Source organism: Fringilla coelebs (assembly GCF_963513975.1).
Source record: "Fringilla coelebs genome assembly, chromosome: 4".
In the NCBI taxonomy this organism is placed as follows: domain Eukaryota; kingdom Metazoa; phylum Chordata; class Aves; order Passeriformes; family Fringillidae; genus Fringilla; species Fringilla coelebs.
This window is the reverse complement of record NC_140032.1, coordinates 57,658,051-57,676,898: the sequence shown is the minus strand read 5'-3', so window position 1 is coordinate 57,676,898 and position 18,848 is coordinate 57,658,051. Positions and strand designations below refer to the sequence as shown.

The 18,848-nt window shown below is 40.0% G+C and overlaps 1 protein-coding gene across 2 annotated transcripts in view; it reads left to right on the top strand.

Moving 5' to 3' along the window:
* The window catches only part of SLC10A7 (solute carrier family 10 member 7), a 139,636-nt gene that overhangs the window by 113,493 nt on the left and 7,295 nt on the right, over positions 1–18,848 (top strand). For both annotated transcript variants that reach the window (XM_084205183.1, XM_084205184.1), the window contains 2 exons: positions 2,351–2,402; positions 3,930–4,003. In XM_084205183.1, the coding sequence (XP_084061309.1) occupies positions 2,351–2,402; positions 3,930–4,003 (126 nt within the window). The remainder of the gene's footprint in view (positions 1–2,350; positions 2,403–3,929; positions 4,004–18,848) is intronic.

Sequence of the window (18,848 nt, the reverse complement as noted above, 5' to 3'; positions counted from 1 at the left end):
AAACACACTTGCAGATCCCTCCCTCTCGGGGAAAGGCAGTGCTGTACAGGCACTGTCTCCTCTCCCAGCAGGGAATTCCCATCCTGCCTCAGACTGTCCACAGACAGGAGTTTCAATTTGCATGGAGGAGAGGTAGCTACAGTATGCTTCAGTATAAATCACATCTCATACTCTAAACTGTTAGATTTCAGGAGACCAGACCATCACCTGCTTTGAGTTGTGTGTCTGCATATGCTTCTGTCTAATAAAAATAATGTATCTTCTACAAATCTGGCCTCTACTAAAGCCAGTAGGAAATTTGCTCCTGCCCTTTGTGCATCAGATCTTAATTCTGTCCTAGTTGTGGCTTTTTTTGGGATTATGAAGCTATACATATGGATTATGAAACTATACTAAACACTATACCTGTGTAAAATAATACATGGAATTATAAGTGGTACAATATAAATGTTTTATTCTGAAAGCAAAGGAGTAGGAAGCAATGTTATGGAGCTTTTTTCAAAATGAATTCAATACTTCTTTGCAATGGCACCCAAGAAGGACCTTGCACTTAGATCAGTGCAAAATTATCAGCAAAAAAGAATGTACAGAGATTTTCAACTCAACGCACAGAGAAACTCAGAATGAAGTTATTTTATGGTACTCTGCTGACCACTACTTTGAAAAAAAATGCTTCTTTTTTATTTCAGGAAGACATGTTCTTCCTAGAACAGTTGATGTGTTGTGTTTGCTTCTGCTGCCTTGCTTGGCCTTTATTTCTCTTCAAGACAACTCTGTACTTGTTCCATGTGGAATCAAATATACCATTTGCTGTGGAATACACTGAAAGTCATATCTATGTGTTCATTGCCAGTGTGCATAACTGGAATTTCTCAGTAAGAACATTAACATAAGCATTGGAACTACTTGGAACATATTAGACAATTGGTTGGAGATTTTTTCTGGAATATTTACAAAACCAAGAACCAGGGAAGTTTTGGAGATGGTTACGCACATTGTATTCTAGAAGAAGTTTCTGTATCACCATTGGATGTGTCAGCTGGATGTGTGTATTGTGTTACACCAGGAAGTGAAATTAGCACGAGGAGTTTGAGGTGAAAGTGAGTTTGTTATTCTGCTGATTAATGTTTTTATGTCATTTTTATGCTAATATTCTAACCACAGCAAAATATTCATGAGGAATAATTGCTAGCAACACATGCTTTTTGCTTTACAGAATTATGTGTAATAAGGGATTGGTTTTTTCTGTTCATATTAAATTAATGTACTTCATTGTAGAAAAATTATAATTCAGGAACAATGGATTGCTCCTTTAGTTCATGAAGGAGGAATTAAGTGCATGCTGAGGTGACATTTATACATTCTAGGAAATGTATGTAGGAGAATAGAAAATGTCACTGGTGTAGCTAATATCCCTGCCATGTTTTCCAGTTGTAACTGGGGTGAAAATCAAATGCATTGTCTTGACTTGCACTGCCCTATGGGGCATGTCAGCCTTACAGCATTCACAAATTTTGCAAGGAGTGGGGAGAGGACCCACCCCAGATCCTGCTGCAAGTAAAAGCCTTTCCCCCAAAACCCACAAACTCAGAAAAGGCCTGTGCAGGTCACGGGGTCTCTCTTTCAGCCTTGTGGGGATTCCCCATGCTCTGGGCTGATGCTACTCATGGAAGCCACTGGCTGCTCATTGTATCTCTGCAGTCCAGGGGTGGGCTCTGTGCCCCCCAGAGCCCCTGGGGTGTCAGCAGAACTGGCAGAGAGAAGAGCTCCCCTTGGGATGCTCACAACTACCTGCACTTACAGAGCTGACTGAGCTTGAAGGAAATGTCTGACACACACTGCCCAGCCCAGGAATTAGCCTTTGTCTCAAAGAGAATTCAAACATCTATGATGCTCTTCTCTTCCTCTCCCCATGAATGATCATGATTAATGTACCCAGGGCTGAGAATATTTATTTGGACCATCCTTACACACTTTCTCCTGTAAAATAGCAAGTCTAGATGCCCAGCAAGCAGAGCATGTCTGACATATTTTATGTTATCAACCCAATAAGCAAAACTCATGCAAAGAGATGTGCAGCATATGCACTGTTTCCTGCCATTCATTGTGTCAAGAAATACTTGATTCAGAGGATCTACCCCAAGAAGAACTTGTGCAGCCATAACCATAATTCTGGCTGCCTTGGATATAATGATCTGTTGTTCTTCCAGGCAGTCTTTAAAGGTTGTCTGGCAGTGGGTTTCTCTGGATAGACTTGGTCCAGCCTCATTTCTGCCCTGCAGTATGGGAACAAAAGGCATGGACACAGTAATTATAATTGTGGTCTAATTTTAGCTTGTTTCTCTTTCAGTATTTTCTGTTCAGATGAGCTTCATGTTTTTGACTTTCCTCTTCTCCACAAGGTAAATGGATGTGCTGAATCCCAATCTTTGACTATTTCTTTTGTGCAGTATCTTTGGTTTGGGTGATAAAGTTTATGCAAATGTGTAAAGGCAGGTTTCTGAATAGGGGTGACCTCATTTTGGTATTTCCTATTGTCCTTACTGCATTTGCTCTGTTAGAGTTAGGCTAAGAGAGCAGGACCTGAATTCTGTCCTTTCTTGTGTGCTAATTACAGCGTTGTTAAATCTCAATCAATCACTGCTATACCTCATCCACTGAAAAAAATGTATTAGCACAGATGTCACTGAAGGTATAATTTGCCCTGCAGACATGCTGATGACATATGAGAGAGAGAACTCAGTTTGACTTTTTACATCTCAAGATACATTTGCTGTGCTGGCAATTCACTCCCCTCTATATATGTCAAATTTGCTACATTTATATGGTGATTCTTAAAAGACAGCTGTCCTGAACAGATGTTTGGTAGAGCTTTTTTTTTTGGTTCTTTTTTAAAGTCTCAACCAGGAAGGGCAATTGTACATTCACTTCTCAAAAACTAGTACTGTAAGAATAGTGTTAGCCAGTGGCTCAGGGCATCACTGGTGCTGGTTGGAGTAGCCACAGTTGTCCTCTCACTTAGGCTTACTGGAGTATTTGTTCAGCAGCACTCTGCTGAAAGGGGAGTGCCACAGTACAGCAGATTCCAAGCATATGCTTTGTATAAATTAAACAATAGCCATAAGGGAGAATCACAAAGAAGGGTACAGTGTCTTAGAGCTACTTAAGATTTTTTTTAGAGCCATAAAAAAATTTCTCTGTGACAAGATCATATCCTAGCCTTAAAAGGCATTTTTGAATAACTTCTGAACTGCTAGACCTAACCTGGGGGGAAAATATGACCCAGCTGTGAAATCTAAAATACCTTAAGCAGTAACCAACTCTGTATGGTAAATATTTAGAATCTCATAGAATTACTCCTGATTTGGAGCAAAGAGTGATCCATTGGCCAGTCATCTCTCTCTCTATATATATATAGATGCCATTTTCCCACCCCTCCTGGCCTTAGTCCCAGTGTTTAAACCCTTAGATGTGGTTTATCTCTGTAGTGGAAGCTAACTCCTTAGTATAGACTCAATATATTGTCCAAAGTGAGCATTTTGTTACTGTTCCATACTAGAAAAAGATATAATAGGTCGTTTTCTCTTATTTTGTGGAGGCAAGTGGCTTCTGCTGTGACATTTTTGCATGTTTGACAAAATAAACTTGGCTGGAATAAAGTTGTATCCTACACACCAGGTCTTCAAAATTTCTATCCTTCACATGGGAGTGTATTCATTAGAGACCTTGCCACAATAGAGAAACAATTCTGCTAAAAAAAAAAAATAAATCAAGCACTGCTGTTCATTTATGTGTGGAATTATTTCTGTCACCAGACTGATCAAAGTGATGTGAACGTGTATATGGATCCTCAAAGTAATAATTTTGATAGATGCTGTTTTAAGAAGGTTTTTGCTATCAGAGGTTATTAAATCTCTTTTGTTTTGTAGGAATAACTCTACTTTCACACCAGCAGACACAGTGGCTATCGTTTTCTGTTCCACACACAAATCCCTCACCCTGGGTAAGTCAGGAGATAAGCTTGTGAGCAAATCAACAGTAAGATTCATGCCTTGCTGTGTTGAAAAAAAAATTGGTTTAGTTGCTGGTTTTTCTGCTTAAATGGTTTTGGGTTTAGTGTGACAAATACTGCTACCAGTGTGATACTAATAGTAGACTAATACTCTTTCACAGATGAAATTAATGCTTCCTACAGGGCAGAGAACACAATCTTCTCAGCTGAGATTTTAGTGGTTTTACAGTAAGACCACCTGATTGTGGAAAGCTGTATTTTTCTTTTTGTTCTTATTCTCTTCTGTTGCCTAATCCAATTTGCTAAAAGTTGGAAACCAGCTAAAATTTCAGGTTTGTTTCTGAAGAGATGGCTAGGTGTATCTGCCCAGTTTGACAGTAAAATCTTACATCTAAAAGCTGGGATGTTCGAGGGAAAATCAAAGGACATAATGTATTCAGAAATCACAAACAGACAATACTCTTTTGCTTAACATGAGCAAAATGTATGTGTTGAAGTTTGCAGATACTTTGGATAGCTTTATTTCTTGGCATTCATATATCAAAACATCACAGAGGTATTTGTCACTTATGACCCAGTAGTGATAATAGAATGTTCTGATGGATATTCAGAAAATACTGTTAAATCAGAAATGCTTACAGCCACTTGCTGCTGCTTCATCCATTATGCTCAGTCAGGGACACAACTGGATTGTTTTCAGATCACAAAAGCAGATGTTTGGTAAAGCATATATGACTGAATATCTGACTCTTTTCGAGAATGTATCTGTGAAAGAGGAACACAGCTAGTGTCAATGACAAAGGTAAGAGCTCAGCCTGAAACAGGGGAAGAACAAGTTGGGATTTAGATGTTTTCCAGCTTGGTTTGATAGAGCAAAACTCACCTCAGGGTTCTTTGCTTCAGCCAGGCCTGTGCTGCAGAACTGATAGCAAATGCCTTTGAAAGTCTGTGGGAAGTGGAGGAGTTCCTGGAAGACAAGGAAAAGTCAAACAAAATGTCTCTTTTTACAGTGGAAATGAGGAGGGGACGAGAAATTATAGATCAGTGAGTTTTAACTTCCTTGTGTAGAAAACAACTGAACCAAGTCATTAAATAAATTATTTTTAAAGTGTAGGAAGAACAAGGAAATGAATAACAGTGCCATAGCTTTTTCAAATACATAGCATACTAAACTAACCGGCCTTCCTTTCACACAGGGTCCTGTGGGTTGCAGGAAAGCAGCAAAAGTTGTGTGGCTTGACAGTGTTATGGCTTTTGATATTTGCATAATGTTTTGGGCTCCACAATTCAAAAATTATGTGGACTAACTGAAAAGAAATGAGAAGAGAGTGCCATGAATGATCATAGACCTCAAAAACGTGACCCCCAGAGGTAGATTGAGGCAGTTGGGATTGTTGAGGGAAGATAACTGAAGTACTGCAGTGATCTTCAAATGCATAAAAGGTTGATGCAAAGAAGGAAGAAAGTAACTCTGTCACAGTGGACTTTGTAAAGGGAAGGACTTTGTTACAGTGATGATGATTTAAGCTAACAATCAGGGAAACCTGTCTAGTGTAAAACAGTTCAGCTTTGGAATATGTTGCCTATTGATGTCTTCAATCTCCTATCATTGTAGACAAGCCTCAGATGGGAATTTAATAGCTGGAGTTGATCCTGCCTTGGAGCAGAACATAGATTAAATGACATTGGTCTTTTCCAGCCAAATGTTCTATGAAACTGAGCTTGGACTAATAAATGAGCTTGTATTCAGGACAGTTACTCTTGTATTTGTATGAAGCAACTGCACACATAAGTCATAACACACTGCTGTGCTTTCTGTTTGGAAGTGTATGAACTTAGGGCACAACTGTGATACTACAGAAGAAAAGCTGGGCAAGCTGGTTGTATTTAACAGCACAAATGTGTGAGTTTCCCCTTCTCTCCCCAGAGAGAATAGTTTAATATATGCTCTGTTGCATATTTCTGCCAACTTGCCATGACACTAAGAAAATAAGCACAAAGCCTTTTTAAATATTTAAGTCCTAAAGGGGCTTGCCATCACCCCCCAAAATATGAGGACTGTTTGTTTCTGTTACTCATTCTACCAAGCATCCTTATGCAGCCTGTCTTGACCTGACTCTGTGCACACAGCTGAGTCAGTTCACTTTTCTTCTGCTACTACCCTCTCAATTTTTTATGCTCTTTTCTTTTTTAGAAAAACTTAGTTTGAGGTTCCTAGCTCCCTTGACCTTTTGGCTCACATTTTCCCAATTCCAAGTTGCTGCTTGTATTAGCATAGCGTCATGAGCCAGCTTTGGTATTCTGCAGCTTTCTTTGCCCGAGTACACCGGCAAAAATGCTTTGGACAGCTTGACTTCAAGGACTCCTGCAGCTTCTCCCCAGCCATAAATACCTTTTTCCCCTAGTCCAGATATCCCATGTCTAAGTGTGCAGGTTGAAGTGAACAGGTAGATAGTGGAACATGGTACTGTGGAGCTGTTTCTCGGCTGTGGGCTGTTCTGTCTGTCAGCTTTGGGGAGACTGCTTTCCAGTCATCCTGGGAGAGGAATGGGGAAATGCTCCTTTTGGCAATCCCCTGGAAGCCTGTCCTTGGTAAGCCTGAAGTATCTGCTGGTCTTGTGTGCACCCCTGCTCCATGGGTGTCCAAGTGTGCCTGCTGTGTATCAGATTCCAGCTGGCCGAGTTTGGGACCATTGATATTTTATTCTGTTTGGTGTTAGTAGCAGTTCCAGATAATGTAGAGCTGTATAAAAACAAATCTCTGTGAAAATAAGGAGTATTGGGTTTTACAAAGCCAGGGTGTGATGAGGCATGTGCCTGAGCTGATGATGCAAACAGATATGTTAACCAGAGCAGGCAGCACTTTTTCCTTCACTGAAGGTTGGAGCAGAGTAGGTCTAATTTGTTTTAAAGGATTAGCTGTTTCTGAATGACACTTAAATCTTTCCCTGTCCACCCTGGTCTTAGCAGAAACGAGACAAACACAAGCATTTTGGCCCTTACTCTTTTGCTGTTCTGGCACATTTCTGCTTGTCCTTAGGTGTTTATAACAAATCATGCAACGAGAGATCTTCTGCTCGCTTATGGTAGAGAGAGTTTTTCCTTCCCCCTCTGTCGCTGCGATGCCTGAAAGCACAAACACGGCTCACGCTCTCATTTCACATCTGTTGTGGAGCTCTGCTTTGTTTGTCTTCAAGATTCCAGTGGTAGTGTATAAATGACCCCCAACACTTGTACTTTCACTTTGAAACTGATTTCTCTCAGCTTGGCAGGTGAAACTCCAAATAGGTATGTCTGGCCCGTTCCCTGGGGAGCTGAGAATGCCACCAACTAAAGTGGGAGAAGAGCTGACAGCTTTAAAGCTTTAGAAGTGGTAATAGGAGAGGCATGAGAAGACTTTTGTAAGTCACTTTCTCCCACACCATATTATGAAACCAACTAATTCCCATGCAGTGCATGCTCATGAGGCCAACTGCCACTTCCACTGTTGCATCCATGAGTAAGTGCTTGCTCTGCACGGAGATGAGTGCTGTTCCCATATGCTGGGTCTTATTTTGTAGACAGAGCAGTTGACACACTTTTTGTCTCAAAGATCAGAGTGCAGGGTGTGTTTGTGTAAGGACAAATTACACAGGGTAGGTGCCTTTGTGTTCTTTAGTCGGGAGAACAAGCCAGTACCTCTGCATGGAGGTGGGTGCTTCAGCAGGGTTTTCAATAAAGGGCATCACACATGCAGAAAAACCAATGTTTATTTGCATTTCACCTAAAGAGTGAAGCAGGATATAAACTTGCAAGGAAGCCAAGATAAATATAGTACCCACAATGGCCTCTGGCATTTTCACCCCCACATTGTTCCCTTTCGCTCCTTCTCCCTGCTCACATATATGCATGGTACATGTGAGCACACACATATGCAGACATTTGATGCATGGCTTTTATTAGTGCATTTGCCATTGATTGATTAGTACTTAGTATTAGTACTTCTTCTATTGATTGATTGCAGATGAAGTGACTATTTGACCTTTAATTATGAGCCTTGCTATTGAAAATGACATTGAGCTATGGCTTCACATAATCCATCTGGAAAGCCCGACATGATGCCATTCCCTGGAGTTCATTCTGTGAGAAGAGAAGAGGCCTCAAGGAAGTGCAAAGCTATCACTGTGGCTCATTTAAAAAAATACTACAGTTGTTGCTTGCACTTACACAAAAGTTGCAGCCAAATGCAGAACATTATTTGATTTTTTTCAGAGAGAGAATTGCTGGCTAGAAGTTACAACTCTGAAAGGAAAATTCAGGATTGTCAAAAAATATATGTTTGCTTTAATTCTTGGTATTTACTGTGTAAAATTATTTTATCAGCAAAAATTAAAGGACCGTTACCTATTTTGGCTGCCACAAGGGCAAACATTAATATTGGAGGTATGATTAACAGCAGATTGATAAAACAAAACAGTACCTAATAATAAGATTGGGATGTCATTTGTGATGGAGGATGTATTTTTCCTCATTTGGATTCAGCAATGTAGCAGTTCTCTCACCATGAGGCCCTTCAAGTAATACAATCAAAGTTTCCAGCCTACCAAGTACTTTCAGGCAATAATAGAGTTCATTCTAGAAATAAAAGCCAAACCACCAACTTACTTTTGTCTTGTTTTAATTTAATTCAAATTTATTTTTTAAATACTCAGCCTCTTACTGCTCAAGTAAAGTGAGCAATGGCCTGTACTTGAACAATTCTTAAAAGTCTGCTGTGGTGCACCAGTAGATTCAGAGGGGAATGTCTGCGAGGGGATCATCCAGGCTGTGGATTAATCAGCCTGTGCCTTCCCCCGAGCTGCCCAGCTGCACAGTGGGACAGAGGGCATCATGCTGACAGATAGCTCCAATCTGCTCCCAGGTATCTATAGTTTTCTGTCATGCTTTCTACAGATATCACCTGATAAGGTTTTTCAGGATAAATAATATATTGAGATGCTGTACTAATCCATTGTTGATTCTTTTTATTGTGTGGTGATAATCACCTTTCTCCTTTAAATGGAAAAATGCTAAAATGTTCTAACTGGTGCTAAGATAAGAGGTGGGTGATTTTAAAAAGGAGGCATTTCTTAATCATTCTAATAGAATAGGTAAGAAGGCAAAGTCATGTGTGTTGCCCTAAGCGAGTATTGAGGCTATTCTCTGGTATTTTTGGAGTGTAGTGGTTTTTCTCTGCTCCTGGCAGAGAACTTTCCTCTAAGGCAGTTATTCATCAAGGTCCTCTGCCTTTCACATAAAGATATAGAAAATAATCCTGGTTAATTGCTCTCTAAAGTTTTCAAGAGTAAGACTTTTGATGCTGTTTTTTATCTTCAGAATTTTCCCATGAGTGTTGGACAGGAGACTTTACTACATCCTGTCATACCTCTTGGTGTTGGTAGTGATTGAATTTGCATTTATAACTTTTACAGGCTTTTAGTCTCATTCCTTCCCCAGGTGTCTGATAGGGTGATGTAAGTAAAAATGATTCAGCTACTCCTCTGCCTGGAACTGGTGGGTGCTGTCCCGTGGGGCAGAAGGGAAGCTGATGGCAGGAGAATGCTTCAAAGAATGAATGTCTTCTAAAGGCTGTGTCTGGACCCTTCACTGCTGCCCAGAGTTAGGAACTCTCCCATTTCTGCTTCTGAGATTCCTCAGGAGTGGGCTTAGTGACTGCTAGAAGCTTTTTTAAGTTTTGATAAGTTTAAGTTTTTTAAGTTTTGGTGATTCTTTGGGCCAAAATGAAATATTTTTCTCATCACTTCAGTCTTTGCCCAGCATTTGCTTGGAAGGAACAGCAGGTTATTGTTTGGGCTTTTTCCTCAGCTCTGTAATTCTCTCTCTGGAAAAATAAGAACCAAGGGATTTGTGTTACATGAGATGACAGTGGTGAGAACAGAAGCATCTTGATCTACTGCACTTTTCTCATGTTAGCATCTTTCTTTTGTAGGCAGGTGAGTCACATTTCTTAGCCTGGCAGTCTTCTAGAGCCAACATTTGGTTCTTACTCACCAGTGTTATCAGTCAGGTTATCACCAAGTACCTGTCATGGTTTCTCCCTCTGCAGACCTCAAAAATGCCTGGGAAAGGCTGTTACCTATTTCCAGTACAGCTGCAAAACCATGTATATCTGGATATATATAATACAAGATTTTATACAGATGTGTTATCTGTATCAGAACATTAGCAAACTGAAATATAAGCAGAAGATTTCTGTAACTGGGGATAGGGTGAGTGTCTCCTGCTTGCACACACCAATCACTATCTTGCCCAGGAAGTCAAACTGACAGTTTTGGGTAGGCTGTGGTCACTGAGATTGTCTGTGTCAGAGCATCAATCTTATCTTCTCTCATTACTCATATGTGGCTGGCCCCTGTTTGCCTCCTTCAGAGCAGGGCACCCCTGGGTCTGAACTTTGCAGAGGGAAATGTGCTGGCAGGCCAGTCTGACAGTAGGAAATGGCATAATCCAGTGAGTCATGGTGGCTTTTGGGCACAGAATACCTGGCTCTCCCTTGGTTTTTTTAACCACAGCTATCACAATCTAGTACACTTAATCTGTTGCAATTTAGTCAAATTTGACCTCTCTGTGATTCTAGAAGGGAAATACTACAGCAAATTAGGGAATCTCCTTTCCTTTCTGACCCGAAGCATATGTTTCTTTGATTAGACCTAGAATGTGGCAAGAAATTCTGTACCAGCTCCCAGGGCTTCCTTTTCATCTGTATAGGTTTTTTATTAATATTTAGAAAGTTTGCCTGCAGCAGTACTAAAATGTGCATCAGAGGACAACAGTTGTTTACTGTGTTTGAACTGAAGAATCTCTCCCAGGAGATCTCATTCACTTGAAGTTTACATCTCTCAATCTCGACTTGCAGAAAGGGATCAATGAATAACAATTGTCATTTCAGAGTTGCACCTCTCCAATTATTTATTTGGTTGTGTGTCTTTCCAGAAGCACATGTAATTGGATCAGACACTAAAAACCAGATTGCAGGTTTTTAATGACAGCAAGCTCATACCTCTTTATAATGAAATAAAAAAAAGTAAACACACATATCCGTCTGTAAAATGATAATGACACAGGAGCTCTCCCTCCCCACCTAAAACAGTTAAAGTTAATTTATCTGCTTTAAGAAACTGCATTATATTCAGCAGACAGTTGACAGGTTACCCTTGGGAAGATCCATGTTTGGACATGACTCAAGTTGGTTTTTTTTTTACCTCAAGCTGGCAGAGGCTACGAGTGTCACCCATACTAAAGCTGGTGACTATTGAAGATGATGTTGAGTCTCCCTGAGAGAGTTGTATCTACATTTGCTCTCTCAGTGCACCTTCTGGCAGCCAGTCTGAGCTGCTGACTCCAGACACTTCTAAAGCAGTGGGTGCAAAGATGTGAGAAATCAACAGCAGCAGTGAAATCTGGAAATCTCCTATTGCAGGAGAGTTTGGGAGTCTGGAGCAGGGATCCAGCTCTAAAAGCTGCCATGACCATTGGAGCACATAACCCTATCCACAGAGTTTTACAATAGGAGATTGTTTCCCATAGGATTTCAGGGTGTAGGGAGCTGTTTTCTCAAAATGCCTTCCCAAATGGAGCAGTAAGATTTTCCAGCCTCATGTATTCTTTTTTTGGCTACAGAAATTAGATGAATAAAGGAAAAATTATAGATTTTTCCTTTAGGAAAAGAAGGGTTTTCCTGGTTTACTATTTATAATGAATTTGTGTATCATGTTTTCCTTTGCATCAAGGTTCCAGGTAGAGAAAAAGCTTTAAAAAATCTCATGAAAAGATAGTATGAAACAGGTTGGAACATAAACTTTTCCTGCCTTTCTTTACAAAATTAATAAGAAAAACTATAAAATATAATTTTAATGGGGTTTTTAAAATAATATGTGTAGATATAATCAAAACTTTAATACTGTGAAATCTTAGCCTCAGCTGTGTGTGGAAAGGCAGTAGTGTTCAAGGAAAGAATCAAATTAATCAAATCTCAGCTTTGTGGGTTTAGGTTGCTTTGTCCATCTCTTTGTCTAGAATTCCTTTCATTAGTAGGTTTCCTGTACTAAACCTCTAAAAAGGGTTTTAAATGCTATTAATTTTAACTTTGTAGCTTAGTTATTGATAGCAAATTTGTAATTAATTATCAATTTGCTGCCTGTGCTTTGAGTAGGGGGTGTGTGTATGAAGAGTGAGCTGATAACCAGGCAATAAAAAAAAGCTCTGAAATGTGAGTGTGGGCTTACAGCATTGCTACATCCCCATTGTGGTGCCAAATTAAGAATAAGGCACATATGAAAAATGACTTAGGGTGTTCAAATCATTCCTGAATTCCCTGTTAACTAATTCCTACCACCATATTGTCAGCCAGGTGGAGGTGTTCGGGAGTCTCAGGCACCAGTCTTCAGTTGTTGGTGTTAAATGTTGCATTGTTAGCAGCTGGTAAGATTGCTTATGCTGTTCATTAAACATCACTTCCAATCTGAATGCACCCATTGAAGCCACAGAAACAGACAAACTGTACTTTCTTTCTCTTCCTCCCAGCTTTTGCAATTTTATTTCCCTAAAACTTTGATGGTATCAAGATGTGCTGTTCCCTGGTAGCTGTACTTACATTGCACATGAATTCCTGATTTCTCTATGAGTATAGTGGGCCAGCTACCTGAAGAAAAAGAATGAGCAAAAGCATTCAAAGCACGTTAATTTTCTTCTTTTTTTTTTTTAAATTCTTGTTAAAGTTACAGCAAAAGGAAAATCCTCTTTCTCATTAATTTCTCTTCCTACTTTACTTAAATATTGTACCAGTCCAGTCTCTTATAGCATAAATTTTTGCATCCCACAGAAGTGTATGGCTAGTATGTGGCCACATCACTGATTAAGAGCAGAGCCGTCCCAGTAATTCTAACCCTGCAAAGAGGTAAATCATTTAATGTAATGCAAGGGGATTGTTCTTTCCCAAAGAGAGGGAAATGGTTTTGAAGACTAGGGTCCATACCTCCAAGCTGAGCGAGGACAGCCTCCATTTTGCAGTTTCCCCCTGCAGTTCTTCCAGTGTCACTTAACATCCCACAGTCCCTTGTGTAATCTCCCCCTCGGATTTTTATTTGTACCACTCCATGAGCCTGGTTTTTGCTTTCCATTACACTTGTCACTGACCTGAAATATGAAAACATACTGAAAAAAATTCTTTTTTTTTTCCCTGAGAATATTTTAGGCATGAGTCTTCTTTATACAGCATGTATGTGGGCAAAAGGGCAGAATTCTCCCTGCAATGTAATGTGATCTCATATTACATTGGAAGGTGCCTTCTTTGGCTGGAATGGGAACTCAGTAACCAACAAATATTTGCATTGTTAGAGATTGTCAGGTATCATTGAGCTATTCCCATACCTGAAAGAAACTGGTCCTTAGGGAAAAGCATTTAACTTGAATTAGGGTGTGCTTTGGAGAGGGCTCGGATGTAGGAAAAGGAATCCAGTTAATTTGTCAAAAGCATCTTTTTCTATCATGATCTCAGTATGTCATAGCACAGTCTGAACAAGGGCAAGAAACTTCTATCCCTGGTTTGGCTTCACTGAGGACAGGCATAGTGTGTGACTTTGTCTGTTCAAAACTAACCACAGCAATGATTTGCCTGGGAAGAAACAGGGAAACCCTTAAGAAAGTTTTCAAGTGAGATGAGCAGTATCTTGCTGTTCTGGCAGCTCTCTGCATGAACAACTCTCTTCTAATCCTCTAAACTGGGCACTGGCTGAATCTTACCAGCCCTTCCCACCATGCAGTCACTGGGCTCCAAGCAGAGCTGTTCTGAAACTCAGCAGTCAAATTTCAGGTGCTCATTTGGCTCTGTCTTTGCAGCATAAATTCAGACCCTCCCTGCTCTGTCAGCCTGGGAGAGGTTCAGCACAATATAAGCCCCTCTTTACAGGCCTTTTCTCAGATGAAGAAAAAAATAGCTGTTGGACCAAAAATGTTCCTTTCACATCAATCCCTGAGAGGATCCTTCAGTAAGAGAGTGGTGTGGAGAGCATCAGAGAAGCTGCTATCATGCACTTGATTCATTTTGTGTATTGCACTTGAAGATTGTAGCAATTGAGGGTTCTGAAATGCATTCACAAGTACAAGGGAGAGGGAAAAATTCAGAGGCTAAAGCTTTTCTTCCAAGTATTTCCAGTGCCTCTTTGTGAGGGTTCTTTGGCATTCTGATTCCTGTAATGGTTCCATAATGGTTCCATAGCCCTAGGATGACCTCTCTGTTTTGCCCCAAATCTCTTTTCCTGAGAAGAAATGCTGCAGCGTTTTGTGATGTGGAATGTGTTTCAGTAATGTAGGCAATAAAGGTTTAGGATAAATTGTTTGTTATGAAGACATTGAAGGGAAAAAACCTATACAGTGATGTATGGAAGTAGAGCACTAGGAATAATTCTGCTTTGGGTGTGAGAGATAATGGCCTGTGTTTTGGTGGTAATAAAAATGTTCTATTAAGTTCTCTGAACCCATTGCAATGTGATAGAAAACAGCAAATGATGAAACAGTGCTTTAAGGGGAGCTTACACATCCAGCAAGCATAAAATAAACATATTAAAATAGAAAAACACCCCCCTGATTTCCAGTACTTATTGTTTTATCATTTCCATCATGGGTATAGGATAAAAGAAAACTCTTACTTGCTTGTTAGAAGAAGAAAGCTCCTACTTGAAGTTCTTACTTGGCAGATGTCAGTTGAAAGCTCTGCTAAGGAATATGCTGCAATGTCAAACTCTGTTGGGTAATTTTAGACAAATGTGTCATGTGTGACATGGAAATATGGCATGCTGTACATTAGTGATTTCCCAAGTGTTTGGATCAGGTAGTAATGTGCTGAGAAAGTGCTCTTTATCTCTCCACACTGTGTACTTGTATAGCAGTGGGGAAAGGCTTTTGGTAGAAATTACTTTAGTCAGAAAAAGAATCCATTTACAATATGTGCCTTCTAACATCTTTCAGACAATGCATTGTATTAAAGAGGCATTTTTTGATTAATGTTTTATAAACATTTTTCAGCATGACAGCTTAAAGTCCCTGTAAAATTGTAAATGCGTGCATAGTGCTCACTTCCATAAAGTCAAATGCCATCTCATAAAGTCTAGTTGGATCCTGTCAGTGACAGTGACACAGAATCAGAACCTTGGAGCATTAAAATTAATTTGCTTCATTTATATTACTGCAGTGATAGCTAGATGAAAAGAGTCCTATATTTAAATTATCTTTAAAATACCTTCAAATCTTTTAGGGTTTTTTATTATTATTATTTTACAGTTAACTAAATGTAGTGAAGTGCAGCATAATATTTTCATGGGCCTTTTAGGAAATGTGAAAATAGCAAAGGGGAAAGGGGAGCATGTGGGAGGCTATAGTGGGTGCAAACTGGGGGAAGGATTAAGTAGCTTTCAGTTGAGCAGGTTATTAGAGAGGCAGTGGCCTTTGGCCAGGGCTGATAATCTACAGCCTTGGAGCCAAGCTGGAACACCCTGGAGCAATGGGGAGCAAAGAGGGCTTTCCTGTGCTGCAAGAGCAGTGCTCTCACTCTTCCTTGCTGCTGTTGAAGGTCAAGGATAAGCAGTGTTTCCTTTGCTTTCCTCAGGTTTGCAAAGTGCTTAATGTGGAAAAAAAGAGCTGAGTGAGGACACAAAAAAGGGAGAAAACTGCAATGTGCTGCCTGCTACAGACCTGTCTTCTCTCAGCTGCAGTGGGACTGTGATGCTGGTGCCCCTGCCCTTAGTGGAGCTGAGTGATTTTAGTGGAAGTACCCAAAACTTACATGGCTGCAATGAGTAGAATCAAAGGTCTTGGGAAGCAAACCCTTGGAGGTTGAAAGCATGGGAGTGGAGGAGGGAAAAGGAGGAAGGGAGAAAACACAAACAGAAAAAGAGCCTCTGAACACCAAGAGCCAAAGAGCAAGGAGGAACATGGGAACTTGGGGGAGCACTGGTAGGAGAAACATACCCAAACAAAGGGGAAGAGGGAAATTTGGGGTGAAAAGCTGGGAATACCAATGATCTTGTTTGAAAGGGATACCTGTAGAACAATCTTTGGTTTTTCTCCCTTCTGCTGCAGCTCTCTGTAGTTCTAGTCAGGTGTGCTGCTGTCTTATCCCATTCCTATCTTTGGAGAAAGATGGGAAGCTTGTTAAAGCCCCACTTTGAGCAAAGCTGACCAACTTAGCCCCAAAGCACAGAAGATAACTTTGTTATTCAGGTCTCATGATATTTAGTGAGTGAGGGTCTTTGGCAGAGAATTGAACCAGATTGCTGGAAGTTTGCAACTCCATAAACCACAGCAGCATGAATGGGTGTTTTTGGCATAAGCCTTCAGTGTTTGTTTTTCTCACAAGTGTTTATATATGTATATTTATATACATATATATATATAAATATATGAGAAAAATGTAGTTGTTTTTGTGTTTGATTTTAAAAGAGGTAGAAGTAACTATTAGAGCATGTTTTCTCTAATTAGAAATTTGCATGGGTTTTATATATTTGGAAAACATTAGCAGTCATACTGATGCTTGCAGCTACTACATATTGCTACTAAAAAGTTTAGATGGTATTTTAAAAAATAAATAACACATGCTGTTTAGCTTTGCGGTAATGTTACTGGCACAAGTGTTTGGGACTACACTATGGGGATCTCTGTCACGAAATATTTTCTGGGAGGGTTGCATACTGGCAAAGTCAGAATTATAAAGATCAGAAAGTGCATGAAAAGGCAACAAGGTTGGGTTTCTTTTCTTTCCATTAGACTAGTCCTTACCTGCAAAAATGATTATTTCTTCTTTTCATCAGTTAGCATTTCCTGGTAAATAATAGGAACTTTAATTGCACATTAGTAGCTTCCAGGAACCTGTTGTTGTGACATGTATTTAAACGAGCTGTGAATTAAGAACCTCTTTCTACCCAGTGATCTAATTATATTGTCACGCTAATTATAGCATTTTGTATTTATATTTGACAACTTTAATTTTCTTTTCCTAGTTTACAGAAATAGTTTTCCTCTAGAGAATTTACCTTTTAAGCTGGAATTTCTTTTATTTCTTTCAGAAAATGTACAGTTATCTAAAGCATGTCTCAGTCACTTTGGATGCATTCTGTTCACGTCTCTGCCATTAGCTTCTGTGTGATCTTAGGCTAGTCATTGTAGTGTTTCTGATTCTCTGTAGGAGCCCTCTTCAGCTTTCTAAAATGTTTTTGGATCTGTGGATGAAATTGCACTACCAAAACACCAGGTACTGTCTTACGAACAGAAATACATCATGTTCATAGCTTGGGACTCTAGTGTATTTTTCTGTGATTAGAAAATAGAAAAGGACCCACGAGGGTCAGTTTGGGATGTGGAAACAGGCAATAAAACTTTATCTGTTTAGAAAAAACAGTATGGTGGGCATTTGAGGTAAATTACATGCCTTAATATAATGCAAATGCCCATTTAATTTCTATCTAAATACTATTTATTCCCAAGCCCCAGAAATTAGTGTTAATCATAAGCAATTGTGTGATAGGTCCATAATGTTGTTTTGAAGGCAATTATAATACTGAAATAAAGCATGCAAGCATTTATTTATTTGATTTAATCCATCCCTGCAAATATACACATAGGTAAAGGCTACTAGCATAGGCACGAGATTTTTAGTGGTGTAATGGGATTAGGTTAATAATAATAATAATTACAAGAAATGGTGCTGTGAAACATTCTGAAGATTTCAGCGAGCCCAGACACGTCAGCAAGAGTGGGGCACTGGTGAAGTGGTATTATTCAACAAATAAGCTGTTTGCTCACATAGGGAGGGGTCAAGGTTATTAAAGGAAGCCTGAAATGATGTTGAAAATGGGAGTTCATCGAAGATATAAAGACAAGTTTCCATAAATATGACAGCTTTGGCTGATCTGAAGCCAAATGGAAATGGAGATTATGTGGCACAATGCTCACTGTTTTGTCATTGCTGGGAAAGGAGAAAAGGCAGAGCCAGGCTGGATGGGGATTGGAGCAACCTGGTCTGGTGGAAGGTGTCCCTGTGGCAGGGGGCTGGAACAACATGGTCTTTGAGGTCCCTTCCAACCCAAACCAAGTGATTCTGTTAGACACTGTGAGCTCTGTGAAAACCGTGTGCAGTCTGCTTCACATCAAGGTTGGTGCTGGCAGAGGACTCCTAGAGTGACACTCAAGATGAGAGAGGAAATAAAGGTGCATTCACAGGAGGCTCCTGAGGAATCACAGCTGCTCCTGTTGGCAGCTGTGCAAATATCTGGTCAGGCAAGACAGAACTGGTTGCGGGTTTTGTCCACACCTGCACTTTGTGGAGCATGGTAGCAAAGGCATAATTTATTTCATTACTGCAGAAGTGAAAAAGCCATGTTTTTACATATCACATCATCAAGCAGGAAGACTTGGAGATATCTGATAGAATTAGCGCTGCTGAGTGCAAATTCCAGCTCTTGGAAAAAACAGCCCATCTCTAGGTCTTAGCACTCACTTCTTCCAGGAACTAGCACTGTACTCCAGCTGCTGCCTAACTCTTTGTGGGCAGGATCACTTCATATTGCTCACCCAGCTGACTAAATCTTTTCTGTCTCATGGATCAGTCAAAGCAGAGAAGGCTCTCATATGGATGCTCACCAACTGGAGGGAATGTACAAGCAAATCATGACCCTCCTCCAGTGGAGAACAGCCAAAGAATGGTTGCGAAGGTTACAAGCAGGAGTTGGGCAGGTTGGATGGAAGACAATCCCATGAACACAGAACCTCCCAGTGAGAGGAAGTAGTAAAGAAGCAGTACAGAAAC